The 13,359-nt window shown below is 52.4% G+C and overlaps 2 protein-coding genes across 5 annotated transcripts in view; one reads left to right on the plus strand and one right to left on the minus strand.

The window, feature by feature from the left end:
• The window catches only part of Stk24 (serine/threonine kinase 24), a 102,210-nt gene extending 100,961 nt beyond the window's left edge, over nucleotides 1-1,249 (plus strand). Inside the window, exon 11 of the mRNA XM_045145977.1 lies at nucleotides 228-1,249. Within this exon, the coding sequence (XP_045001912.1) occupies nucleotides 228-261 (34 nt within the window). The 3' untranslated portion in view covers nucleotides 262-1,249. The remainder of the gene's footprint in view (nucleotides 1-227) is intronic.
• Nucleotides 1,250-3,124: 1,875 nt separating this feature from the next.
• The window catches only part of Farp1 (FERM, ARH/RhoGEF and pleckstrin domain protein 1), a 336,683-nt gene continuing 326,448 nt past the window's right edge, over nucleotides 3,125-13,359 (minus strand). For all 4 annotated transcript variants that reach the window (XM_045145776.1, XM_045145775.1, XM_045145777.1 and 1 more), the window contains exons 19-27: nucleotides 12,391-12,521; nucleotides 9,914-9,982; nucleotides 9,694-9,783; nucleotides 9,137-9,219; nucleotides 8,933-9,045; nucleotides 8,241-8,407; nucleotides 6,033-6,140; nucleotides 5,704-5,855; nucleotides 3,125-4,605 (exon numbers count right to left, since the gene is read on the minus strand). In XM_045145776.1, the coding sequence (XP_045001711.1) occupies nucleotides 4,524-4,605; nucleotides 5,704-5,855; nucleotides 6,033-6,140; nucleotides 8,241-8,407; nucleotides 8,933-9,045; nucleotides 9,137-9,219; nucleotides 9,694-9,783; nucleotides 9,914-9,982; nucleotides 12,391-12,521 (995 nt within the window). In that variant the 3' untranslated portion in view covers nucleotides 3,125-4,523. The remainder of the gene's footprint in view (nucleotides 4,606-5,703; nucleotides 5,856-6,032; nucleotides 6,141-8,240; nucleotides 8,408-8,932; nucleotides 9,046-9,136; nucleotides 9,220-9,693; nucleotides 9,784-9,913; nucleotides 9,983-12,390; nucleotides 12,522-13,359) is intronic.

Raw genomic sequence — 13,359 nt, forward strand, 5'->3', positions numbered from 1 at the left:
GAGAGATGGCTTAGCAGCAAAGGCACTTGACTGTGAAGCCCAAGGACCCAGGTTCTACCCGAGATAGGGCACATGCATGCTGCCATCCTTGCTGGGTGAGCTTTGGTAGGAATGACTTGGTTTCTATAAAACAAAACAAAACAAAAAAAACAATGTAGGATTTTCTTTGAAATTTTGCCCTGGTGTCTGAGAACTGTCATTTATTTGTTTCTCTTTCTCTTCCCTAGATATTCTCTGAGTGGTGGAGGAACTTCTCACTGAAATTCCTTTGGCATTTGGGGTTTTGTTTTTTCCTTTTTTATTTCATCTTCCTTCTTTTAAAGTCGAGAGCCTTTGCCGATTCTGCGGAAGAGGCACCAGCGAGGGGCCATCCCCCCCAAAAAGCCTCCAGCACCTGACCAGAGACACACAGTCGTCACTGTGCCACAGCCACATGAAGTCTCTCAGATTGCTCCTCCAAGCAACTATTTTATTTTTTTATCGTTTTTAATTTTAACCATAGTGCACATATTCAAGGAGAATATCCTTTAAAAACAAAAACCCTGAAATGTATATTTGGGATTATGATAAGGCAACTAAAGACATGAAACCTCAGGTATCCTGCTTGACATTGACCGCTCCCTGGGAGATGGAGAGTCGCTCTGGGGGATCAGTGTACAGATTTGTATATAGCGTCGTTTTTACAGAAACCCTTTGGGCGTGCATACGGAGTCGCTGTGTACAGGATGGCCAAGTGCTTCTGTAGATAATGTCTGTGGAGTAAATATTTGACAGGCCATAACTTGAGTCTTGCCTTTATTACATGTAAATTTTGAATTACGTGTCCAGTGATTTGGATTTTATTTTGTATCTGCAGGGTTCGCCATTAATAATAATTAATGTCCCTCTTACAGAACACTCCTGTTTGTACCTCGACAAATGGCAAATTTTCCTCTCATTTCTCCTACAACCCTTTTTTGGTACACTTAGAAGTTGATTTCCTTTTTCATTGATGGTACTATTTCTTAAGTGTTTTAAATTGGAACATATCTTGTCTCACGAAGCTTTAAATTATTATTTCGAGTTTCTCCCAGATGACGCGCTCTCCTCTAACCTCTGTTGAATCGTGCCACACTGCTGTCTGCGCCAGATGTACCGTCCTTCCCAACACGATTTTCTGTTGCACCTCGTAGTAGAATCTGCATATCATCTTGCCCCCCCCCCGAAAGTGTCTGAATGCTTACACAAAATAAATTTTATAACACACTCATTTTGCATACTCTTCTTGAAACGTGGCTCTGCAGAGCCAAGGGGGCATGTGCCGAGGGCACGTGTGGGTGTGTGCACGTGTGCAGCCGTGTTGACACTTGGGAAGAGTCCGGGGGCCAGTGCCTAGCCGCAAAGGGCTTGTGTCCAGGTCCGCTCCCCGGGCAATTTGCGTGGCTGGTGCCTGGGATGATTGCATGCTGCTGACTCGTGAAGTGGTTCAGCCTCCTGCCGGGGGCCTCACCGGGTGGGTCTCATTCTCCCAACGGAGCCCGTGTGAGCCAAGGTATCGGTCACCTCGGCCTCGTCTGCCGGGTGGACACTGTCTGGTTCTTGTATCTAGCTACATATGGGTCACACCCTTTTCTGGTTGTGCAGAACTACCGGTTCTTGGAGAAGACAAAGGATTTCTGGAAGCAACCAAGTTAGTCGGTGAACTTTGCCATCAGCTCAGCCATCTGCTGGTGTGGTAGCCTGGGCATCACGGGGAGGACAGGCTGAAGAAAGAAGTGTAGGGCTATTTAAATTTGTTAAACAGAGTCCAGGTTTTAGACTTGTGGGGGGGAGGGGGTAGAGTCTCGCTCCAGCCCAGACTGACCTGGGATTTACTATTTGCCTCAGGGTGGTCTCGAACTTCCAGCCATCCTCCTATTTTTGCCTCCTGAGTGTTGGGATTAAAGGCACTATCATACCTGGCCCTAAAATTGTGACTTTTTTTTTTTGTTGTTGTTTTTGGTTTTTCGAGGTAGGATCTTAGTCTAGCCCAGGCTGACTTGCAATTCACTATGTAGCCTCGAACTCATGGTGATCCTCCTACCTCTGCCTCCCGAGTCCTGGGATTAAAGGCGTGCGCCACCACGCCCAACTTAAAATTGTGATATTTTGTTGGAAGTAGATGTGGACTAGTAATTCCGGTAAAGGACACATTTACTTTGTGTTTCACATCAAGAGTGAGTGCTGCCTTGGGCTGGGTGTAGACACAGTTGGTCAGCTCAAGTGTTCCAAGGGCATACCGTTCACCTAAGCAATTGTCCACTTGGTCCTGTACTAAAAGCAGCGCCTCGGCATTTCCAAATGACTTGCCAGGATGCCCCTCGGTGCAACCCAAATCTGAGCCGTTTATGGCTTTTGGCACCAGGGGACAGTGGCCAATGCTGACCATTTGGCTCTGGTATTTTCTTGGTTTTATGAGCCAGGGTATTGTGAGACCACAGCCAGCTGGGACTTGCTGTGAAACCCAGGCCGACCTGGGATTTAGGATCCTCCTGCCTCAGCACCGAATTACTGGTGTGTGCCGTGGCTTTTTCTGCAGCTGTGGCTCCCAGGAGATGGCTCACCAGCAGGATTGGGGAGATCCTGGCCACCCAGCGCTCTCTGCCTCCCAAAGCCAACAGCTTTGTTACTGAGCTCTTGTTGGGTTCTTTTACGCCTTGGTTTGTACCCTTTGGCAAAACCTGTGTTTATATGCATTTTTAAATTTCTTTTAAAAAATGGCTTCTCTTGTTTGTGAAGGCACAGGGTTCCTGAGCATGCACAGTCATACCAGGGTCAGCAAAGCCCTCACAAAACGAAGGTTTCTGTAAGTCTGTCTTGTGTGTGAACTTTTGGGCCCACATTAATTTCACTTCGTCTTTCCTCTGTGGCTACTTGGGGAGTGGGGGTGGGGGTGGAGGCGCTGCAAATGGGCTAGAGCCAACCGAGAAGTCTCTAGGGAGCTTGGGCCCAGGCCCTGCTTGATGCTGTGTGGGACACGACCCCAGGTTTCCTCCTCCCCGTTTCACTGCAACGTGTCTCCTTTCCAAACCTTACCAGTGTGCCAGAATGTTCTGTCTTCCCTTCTCACCTCCCCACCAAACAGAAATAAAGACAAGACAAAGGGTTGTGGTTTTTGCCTTCAAACGTCAATATATGCTGGATTGTGGCGTGAGGTATTTTATTCCCTTTTGTTAGTATTAGAACCATCTGGTACAGATTATAAGGCAAATGATTAACACATTTCAAGCTCCTCGCTCCATTTTGAGTCGTGAACACCAGCCATAGCTTCCTTGCTCGTGGTGGCGGGTCCCGGCTTCTCAGGTAGGCTTCCCCCCGCGGGGAGGAGATTGTGCTGAATTGGCCATTGCATTGTAACAGGAAGGGAATGGCAGCCACCTGGTCGCCAGAGGCAAGCGCTTTTCCACTTGGGGGCCCAGGTGGTGGGTGGCAACCAGGTTCCCAGAGGAGGCTGTTCAGGATGTGTACTGTCATCCTGCCCGGGTGGGGGGGGGAGGGGGTATAAAAAAAAGACTGGTTCTGAAGACAGGCATGATAGAGAACTACTAGAGGATGCACACAGTGGGTCCAATCACGGGGTCAGGACTACGTACCGGACCGTGCTTCTGCAGCACCAGAGCTCACGCCACGCCCCATAACGGAACAGCACAAAACGGCCCCAGTCAACGACACACAGCTTCTCATGCTTGGGACACAGCTAAACACCACGGCTTAAGAGCCTCCCACTGTACACACCACACACAACAGAACAGCGACGGTCCAGGTATTGCACTGGATTTCTGCTCAACAGAAAACAACCAACCCCACTACAGTTCGTGAGGAGGAATCGCCCATTTGGTCAACACCCGCCCAGGAAGGTCGTCCGGTGACCGTGTGTGTCACCCGAGAGAAACCCCTCGGCGGAACGGAGTGTGCTGCTGCTGAATAGTCAAGGGAAGCGAGTCCTACGAACATCCTATTACAAAAGTAGAAAGATTGAAAAACAAAAACATGAAATCTGCAAAGTGATCTCGTTCGCTTAAGACTGCGTGCGCTGCTGCGCACCTGGAAAGTCCATTGTGTAAAACGGCAGCCGGGCAGCAGACGAAGGTAAGAAAAGTCCTTCTCGAAGAAACAGAAGAGCACTTGCCCTGTCTTCAGGTGAACGGACGTGCGTGCACTGTCCCCCGGGTGCGGTTGTGGGGGGCGGGGAGGCTGTTATTTGGCACTCTGAATGATGACGTTGCAATACTGGCACAAGCTAGAGAGCCCCCCGGGAGCATGACAAGATGAAGGCCCCCCCCCCCGGGCCTGGAGGTGGGAAGGCTGTCCGTCCGTTCCACCCAGAGGAGCCAGGGAAGAGGGGGTGGGGAAGGGTGCCTGTGGAGGGAGGGGGGTCGAGGGGGCTCTGCGGAACCCCGCCGTGCTCAGGCCGGCGTCGGCTCTGCGCGGCTTCACTGTACAGAAGGTCAGGATCTTCCAGAAAGCAGCCACAGCGCCGACCGCCGGGGGCGCGTGTCCGGACATCAGTACGTGTGAGGTTCCTTGTGACTCAGACTGTTGGCCCGAGAGGCTGAGCTGGTGGCACTTCGGATCACTTCCATCCACCTGCGAGAAGAGAAGTTACACAGTCACTTAGGGCCACTCGGACAGGCTCGCGTCTCTGCTGCCACGTGGCCGTCGTGTCTTGAAAGGTGACAGACACAGACACTGCTGCAGACTCCCGACCGTCAGGCTGGCTGTGCGCCTTGGCTGGAGCTGGCGGCCCACTCCTGGAGCAGTTCACGTGGTCCTCGACGTGGCCCAGGGATAGTGGCACACAGACCACAGAGTCCTGAGTTTTGGGTTGAATGTCAGGGCCCAGCTTCCCCTCCCGGGGCATGCATCGCATGACCCTTACGCAGGAGTGACAGAACGGACGAGGAAGGACAGCTCTTCCGTCCAAGCTGAGAATTACTAGCTTCTGGGCTCGTTTTGCAAGCAGTCTGGCTTAGGAACTCTTGACTGTGAGGCTTTGTGGGAGTTTTAAGCAACTGTCTGGTTCTGTGGCAGTCACTAGGGATTAAGCAGCTCCTAATGGGCCCACGGACATAGGAGTGCTTTAGGGGTTCAGTGCCAGGGGAGAGATAAGCTATCCTTGCAAGCTGCCTGGCCAGGAGAAGTGGGGAGCTGTCATGTGCAGCCCCCCATTGTTAATGACTGCCCTGTGACCCCTGACCTCCAAGGGGCGCCGTAGCAGTGACAGCTGCTCTGGTGGGCGGCTGGCAGATGTTCCCAGTGGCCCGAAGTTTCCACTTGAGGACATTTCAGGGTTCAACCTCAAAGCAGAGCTCGTATCCAACAACCTAGGTCTGCTTCGTTCTGCCCTGGGGCACGAAGAGCACCACACTTGGATGATTGTGCCAGGGCGGTACTCATGGAAGAGCGGAAGCCCCAGAGCTAAGCTCTGAGGTCGTGGGGTGCCCCCCTGAAGCCGCAGCTACTTTGAGCTTAGCCCCCTCCCTGCTTCCGTGCACCTGCTGGAGCTGATTGCTGGGAGGGTACACGTACGTGTACACACACACAGACACGGGCGTTACTGAGACTTCAAAGCACAGGCATAAGCTAGCTACAGGGCAAGGACTGTCGCCGAGGGAGTTGGGAGCACTCAGCAGAGTGACAAGCCCAGTACGGCGGAGCCCTGGGTGTTGCGCGGGGGACACCCACCTTTCAAACGTGTATTCGCTTTCAGCCCTGAAGTAGTACACGTGCGACTTGAAATGCAGCTTGAACACGAAGTCCTTGTGGATGTTCTCAGACTCCAGGGGGATGGTGAGCGAGTACCCCAACAAAGGCAGGCTGGCGAGGGGGTGATTGTCCTGGAAAGACGCGCAGGAGGGAGCTCTGAGGACAGGGCTTCCGGGACAGGGTCTGTCTGCTGTCCCTCATCCAGTGGCGACTCTGGGAGCCCGGGCAGCCCCATCAGAGGGCAGTACAGCGCACTTGATCCCTGCCCCTGAGGTCACCTGTCCCCCCCCCCCCCCCAGGGAGGTTACCTGGTGAGACTTGTAGAAGAACAGGCAGAAGTTTGTGAACACCACCCATAGCTTCTGCCAGCCATTGCTGTTTTTGAATTTCCTCAGCAGGTTCCCAGACAGCTGGTTCTGAAAGACAAGGGGCATGGCTGGTCAGGAATGCAGGCGGAGGGTGGCAACGGGCAAATGTCCAGTGCAAATGTCCACCTCGCAGTGTGGGGTGGCTTCTGGAGGACAGGCTTCCTGCGTGCCACCCTGGCTCGTGAATTCTTATCGCCTGTCACAGTTCAAATCATGTCTCCTCACACATATGCCCTTATTTGAAGGGAGGGTAGAATTACAAGGAGGTATAATTAAAATAAGGTCATACTGGGAATTTCTTAATCTAGTATAAGTGGTGTCCTTACAAGAAGAGATTGAGAGGTATGGACACCATGTGACAACAGAGGTAGAAAAGTGTCCAGAGCCAAAGGCTGGCCAGCCAATGGGCTGGAAGAGGCTAGGAAAATCCCTACAGATCAGGCCTGCTGGGATTTTGGACTTTTGCCTTCTAGAACTGATGATTTCTAAACCAGCAGATCTGTGGTCCTTTCCCTAGGAAACAGGCTCCTCACTGAGCCCCTGGCCAGCAGCTTGACACCACCCCCTAGCGGGCTGGGCCAGAAGCGGCTCTCGACCTTCCTCCACCCAGACATTTCCAGGCCCTTCCATCTGGTGTGCGTTGGGGAGAAAGGGAAGAGTCCCTGTCAAATCCCATCACTCCTGTGGTATGGAAAAGCGGGACTGGCTTCACGGGCAGCTGCTGGCAAACAGCAATGTGAATACTCAGGGAGGGGACAGCGACAAGTCCATCCCTTTGTCAAAGAGACATTGGCCACAGTGACTCACATGCCAAATCCAGTCTTCTTTATCTCTGTAAGGATTGCACAGGTAAAGTTGCCTGCTAAGAGTGAGTCAGGCCTGTGTCTGCAGAGGCCAGGGGAGTGACAGAGAGGACCCAGCTGGCAGGCAGGTCCACCCACACACAGACAGAAAGGGTCAAAGATAGTGCCAGGTGGTGCGCTCCAGTGACACACGACCAATTCTGTAACCTTCTAACCTGCATCACTAATGCCTTAAAGCACATTCAAGCTTTTTCCTCTCCTTAAGATGAGTTTGGCTTTGCAGGCCAAGAGACAGGACAGACCTTTTTGGTTTTTCGAGGTAGGGTCTCACTGAGGCTCAGGCTGAACTGGAATTCACTATGTAGTCTCAGGGTGGCCTCGAACTCTCTGCGATCCTCTTACCTCAGCCTCCCGAGGGCTGGGGTTAAAAGCGTGCACCACCATGCCTGGCTATAATGACTAAAAATGTAAAAACTGGGTGGAAACAGCCAGGAACTGAGCCGGACCTGGCCTGTGGGTCATTTTGCGACCCTGGCTTTGTACCTCCTGACCACGTAGATGAGGGTCGCGCGTGTGACTCTGGAACGCTGACTGCTCTTTGCTGCTTGAAGCCCTGTGTTGAAAGCGAAGTGTGGCAATGGGGCGGGTGACAGCGAGAGAGGCCTGGCTGCTCTGTTCGTCTTTCCCCTGCTCTTTCAGGCCAACAGCCCCCTATGGAACATGTCCTGCCCAGAGACCGAGTGGCCTATCAGCAGGTAGGGGAAGTGTATCCACTGAATCAAGGCCAGGGGTTTGACCAGGTCCCGTTGAAGATGTCTTCAGGATAGTTGGAAACTCAAGGCAGTTCTGTGACTGGCCAGAAACCATCCCTTAGGGACAGGTGGTACATCTCTGAGTCCACTGGATCAGAAAACGAGTGAGCCACTGTCCTTCCTGCATGTGACCCTGGCCACGGCAAATTTAGGAGTCAGAGCGTTCTGAGTCTGCTGCAGAAGCCCCTGGCTGGGGTCTCAGAGGCACCGGAGCAGAAAATAACCAGAGGAGACTGGATAGTTTCGTGTCATATTCTCAAGAGCTCTGGAATGTTCTGGGCAGCAGCTGTGGCCTCAGATAGGAGTTTTGTGGGGTAGAGGCATAGGGGGAGATCCACTTTCAAAGCCAACCTCTAGGGAGGAGCCACAGCCCATCTGCAGCAACTACCTTGCTCTCACCTGGGGCAACTGATTCTGGTGGGGGGGCACACACAGTCTGCTAGAGGCCATGCACAGGGCTGCCCCCTCCCCCCGCAAGCCCAAGGTCAGAGGTGAAAGCCACCTGGGCTACCCACTGGGCACTGCCACCGTACCTCCACAGCGATGCTGAAGTCCACCATGGAGACACTGGTGTTCCGATGCCAGCACACGTGTACCATCGTGTTGCCGCGGTGAGGGGTCTGGCGCTCCAGCGACGTGCGTGAGGCGCTCAGGTCGTCCTCTGACTCCTGGTCAGCTGCCATGGCCTCGTTGGGGGGCTCTGCAGGATGTGACCGCAGGAGACACTGGTGGCTGTCCTTACGGGAGGGTCCCCAGCATGCAGGACTCTTAACAAAGCCTCGATTTTGGGGAGCATCCTTCCAGGCATGGGGACTGCAGCGTACCTCCCCCTCTAGCCTAAACAGGCAATGCTAGCTCAACTCCCTCAAATTCTTCTCAGGGTCTCCTTTTTCAAAATTTTTATTCATTTATTTGCAAACAGAGAGAGGGGAGATAGAGAATGGGCGCACTAGGACCTCCAGCCACTGCAAATGAACTCCAGACGTGTGCACCCCCTTGTGCATCTGGCTTACGTAGGTCCTGGGGAATTGAACCTGGGTCCTTTGGCTTTGCGGGCAAGTGCCTTAACCGCTAAGCCATCTGCTCCAGCCCAGAGTTTCCTTTTGGACAAAGGGAGTTTCCCATTTTTTTTTTTTAAGCACTGATCCAAATGTAGAGCACTGGCTAGGAGGCCTACCCGCTGAGGGGTTCTCTGAATACACTAGGGACAGTCTTTATGACTTACTGTTGTCGGGCGGGCTGCTGGCCAGGAACTCGGGTGTGGGTCCACTGCTTTTCTCTGCCAGGTCGATGGCCATCTGGATGTCCTCGATCCACTTTTCCATCTCTGCCTGGGAGCTGGGGACAAAGTGGGGACCAAGATGGCATCAGCTCTCCCCGGCACCAGAGGCCGAAGGGAACTGGTTAAGAGGTCCCGCTCCGGAGTTACCTGGCAGCCACGATGATGGACTGCCGCTGGCCACGGAGGGTCAGGCAGTGGGGCACTCCCCACTCATCCTCGCTCTCCTCAATCTGCGGGACAAGAGTTACGTTATGTCACTGGGCCAGACACTCCCCAAGCTGGCTACTGGGTCCGTGAAGGGAGAACCTGGGACAGGGCCCAGAGGGGCCAAGAGCTCCGGCATTGGGGCTCCAAGGTGAAAATCAGAGAGGCAAAAAGACGCACGTGCAGTGTTCTCCACGGAAGGCTGGAGTGAGCCAGCTGCTATGTGGGCAACTGGTGTGTGGTAAGGACCATCCTTCAGGGTAAAGTAAGCCATGCCAGGCAAATATACAACACACGGCCAAAGTAAGCATACCGCTGACTCTAGAAGGAACATACTTGTAGCCTCCGTTGTACAAGAGAGAAGGCAGAACGCCAGGGTCCTGGAGGATCGGTTCTTTTGGGGAAGAGGACAGGAGGGTCTCCAAGCCTGTCTCGCTCACAGTTCCTGTCTCAAGTCCCCCCCTTTCCTGCTTCAGCATCTGCTCACACCCCACACTCACCGTCATTCCACAGAGTGGGAGCTGCCCGTGGACTTTGAACTGGTTTGAAGCTGTCAGCCCCCGGCTGGTGTAGAGCAGCACGTCATTGAACTGGAGGGACAAGCAGAAGTGCGTGGGTCCTTCCCACCTGCCAGGGACCCCCGCTGGCGAGGACCAGGCGCAGCCTCAGAGCACTCTGGCCCTGGCACCGCCCAGGAGAGCCAGCTGTGCCCTCACTCACCAGGAAGAACATGCGCTGCTGGAGCCCCTTCCCCGAGAGCTTGCTGAGGCTGCCCAGGCGGATGAACTCCTGTGGGGCAGACAGAGCCTCTGTTTACTGGAGGTGCGCTGGCCTGAGAGGGTGCCCGGATCCACGCTCAGTGACCGGCTGTTTGCTACCCCCCCAGTCTCCCCTGGGAGCCTGAGGTCATATTCTGGCCTGAAGCAGCTCTCCACTGAGGGCAGGGAGCAGAATGCCAACCAGGGGACGGGGAAGGCAGTACTGTGGGCAGAGCAAGCTTCGCCATGGAGCTACAACTCCAGGTTCTAGAAACCAGTAGCTATTTCAGGACAAACAGGCAACAGGCAAGCAGATTTAAGGAACTCTGAATCCCGAGCCTCATTTTTTCTTCAATTCTAATTTCTTCTTACCTTATTTTTATTTATTTATTTGGGAAAGGGAGAGACAGAGACAGAATGAGCACACCAGAGCTTCCAGCCACTGCAAACGAACTCCAGACACATGCACCCCCTTGCGCATCTGGCTAACGTGGGTCCTGGGGAAATTGACCCTGGGTCCTTTGGCTTTGCAGGCAATAACCTTAACCGCTAAGCCATCCCTCCAGCCCTCGATTCTAATTTCTCTGGTGTTACGGCTCTCCCACAGGCAGGCATGCAAAAGGCTTTTATGTTTTGAGATGGGAGTCTGTTTCCAGGCTGGTTCAAAGTCCTAGGTTCAACTAATCCTTCCACCTTAAGCCTCCTGAGTATCTGGGTAAAATGTCCAAAAAAAAATATATATATATATACTTTTGGGGGCTGGAAAGATGGTTAAGGTACTTGTCTGCAAAATGTAACAACCTGGGTTTGATTCCCCATTACCTATGTAAAGCCAGCTGCACAAAGTAGCATGTACATCTAGAGACTGTTTGCAGCAGCCAGAGGCCCTGGTGTGCCCATGAGCTTTTTCTTTGTCTCTCTTTAAATAAAAAATAAAAGAGGGCTGGAGAGATGGCTTAGCGGTTAAGCGCTTGCCTGTGAAGCCTAAGGACCCCGGTTCAAGGCTCGGTTCCCCAGGTCCCACGTTAGCCAGATGCACAAGGGGGCACACGCGTCTGGAGTTCGTTTGCAGAGGCTGGAAGCCCTGGCGCGCCCATTCTCTCTCTCTTCCTCTATCTGTCTTTCTCTCTGTGTCTGTCACTCTCAAATAAATAAATAAATAAATAATTTAAAAAAAAAAAGAAAAGAAAATATACAAGAAACTTGCCTAGGACCATGTGGTTGGCTCAGCGGTGACAATCAGCCTGTGATTCTGCGCTGGACGGCTGAGGTGATCTAGCCTAAGAACAAGACTGGCACAGCCTCTGGGCAAGCTGGAAGCCACACTGTCTTGTCAGGAAGAGCCAACCATCACAGGTCCTAGTTGCCATTGGTCTTAGGGCATCAAAACCCTACTGTTAGGGATCCCCCATGTGAATGAGCAGGCCCAGACCATGCTGTGCCTTCGTGCAGTTTGCCAGTCTCCAGAAGAACAAAAACCAAACAGCCGGGCGTTGTGGCACATGCCTTTAATCGCAGCACTCGGGAAGCAGAGTGTAGGAGGATTGCCGTGAGTTCGAGGCCATCCTGAGACTACGTAGTAAATTCCAGGTCAGCCTGTGCTAGAGTGAGACCCTATCCCCCCAAAAACATATATACAAATATTTGAGAGAAAATGGGCATTCCAGAACCTCCAGCCACTGCAAATGAACTCCACACACATGGGCCATCTTGTGCATCTGGCTTTACGTGGGTACTGGGGAACTGAACCCGGGTCTTTAGGCTTTGCAGGCAAGTGCCTTAACCACTGAGCCATCTCTCTAGTCACTTGTGACAGAATTACTCAGGTCTTCCTCTCTGGGCTCTGAGTCACACAGACTAAAAAGTCACTGGGACAGAGCCAAACGTGGTGGCTCATACCTGCACTGGGGAGGGAGAGGCAGAAAAACAGAGTTTGAGGTCAGCCTAGGCTACAGCATGAGACCCTGTCTCAAAAACAAAAACAAACAAACAAACAAACCCCAAACAACAACAAAAAGGCCAACTAAAGTTGCCAGGGACTTTATAGTGTATGTTCATGGACTAGTCATTTTTCTGATTTTATTTTATTGTTTCTCATCTTTTCTGTCTTGAGACTGGGTCTCCCTCTGAAGCTGGGGCTGGTCTACAGCTCATCCCTGTCCTGCCTTAACTCTCTGTATTTTCCATGTTCACTTACCTACATGACAAAAAAAAAAAAAAAAAGCAAAGCTTTCTTCCACTCTCTTTGCAATGTGGGGGGCGGGGAGGGGGGCAGGCACGACAGGAGGTCAGAGGCACGCTCTCCTCGGGAAGCTAATTCTGAATGGCACTAGAAGGTGCCAGGCTTTTTTTTTTTTTTTTTTTTTTTTTTTTTCTGTGCCTATGGCTAGAGGAGAGCCGATGGGAAGGGTCCCGTCTCCACACCTCCTGTTTACTTACTCTTCCTGGGATCACAAGATTGTCAATGCCAATCAAATCTTTCTTGAGCTCGTGCAGCTTCTGGAAGTTTTCCATCTTGATCATCGTACCGTGCAGCTGCGCCACCATCTCCGTGATCTCCGCCAACGCGGCTGAGGGGGCAAGAGCAAGTGGCACCTTCAGAGCGGCCAGCCCAGCGGTGCCCCGGCCTGCTCTAACAGACGCGGGCTGGGCCCTGGGCCCTGGGAACAGGGCTTGGCTCCAGGCTGTTGCTGCTCAATGAATCTATGATCAGATCCCCCTGTCTCTCACCAGTGATGTTACTATCTTATTTTGCTTCAGTCCATCTAAGGCTCAAGGAGAAATGATTCCCACGAGTAATTGTAATTGGCTAAGCCCACCAAAGGTGGCAGGGTTCTCTCTCCTCATGGGTGACATAGCAGTCTGGAAAGGACAAGGTGAGTGAGGGCAGCCCAACTTCAAGGACAGGCTGAGATGTGGTTAGCAATGCCCCTCCAGCAGCCAGGAAGAAAGTGACTTTTCTTTATTATTACTAGATATGGACATATTTAGTATGTGAACAACACAGATCGGTACCATCCTTTCCCTCCTCCCTGCCCCTTTTTCGAAGAGGCCTTCCTTATTGGGGATGCACAGGTCAACCCATGGGGATTGTAGGTCATGCATTGTGGGGGCAGCAGTCAGTTATGGGGGACAGGCAATGTCTGTGTAAAAATGTCCCAAGTTGTGGCTCTAACATCTTTCAGTCCCCTCTTCCACAAAATTCCCTGAGCCATGCTGGGAGCATTTTAAGTCTACTTCAGTGATGGGCTCTTAGGAGCATGTGGGTCTCTGGTTTGGTAGGTGCTGAGTGACCTCAGTATCTTTCTCCATCATCCTGTGCTGATATCAGATTAATTAAGAGACCAGCATTCTTGCTCATTTCCCCAATTCTTCTGTGGTTCCATCTGGGGCCAGGGTGGAGTGCTC

The sequence above is a fragment of the Jaculus jaculus genome, chromosome 3, assembly GCF_020740685.1.
Source record: "Jaculus jaculus isolate mJacJac1 chromosome 3, mJacJac1.mat.Y.cur, whole genome shotgun sequence".
NCBI lineage: Eukaryota > Metazoa > Chordata > Mammalia > Rodentia > Dipodidae > Jaculus > Jaculus jaculus.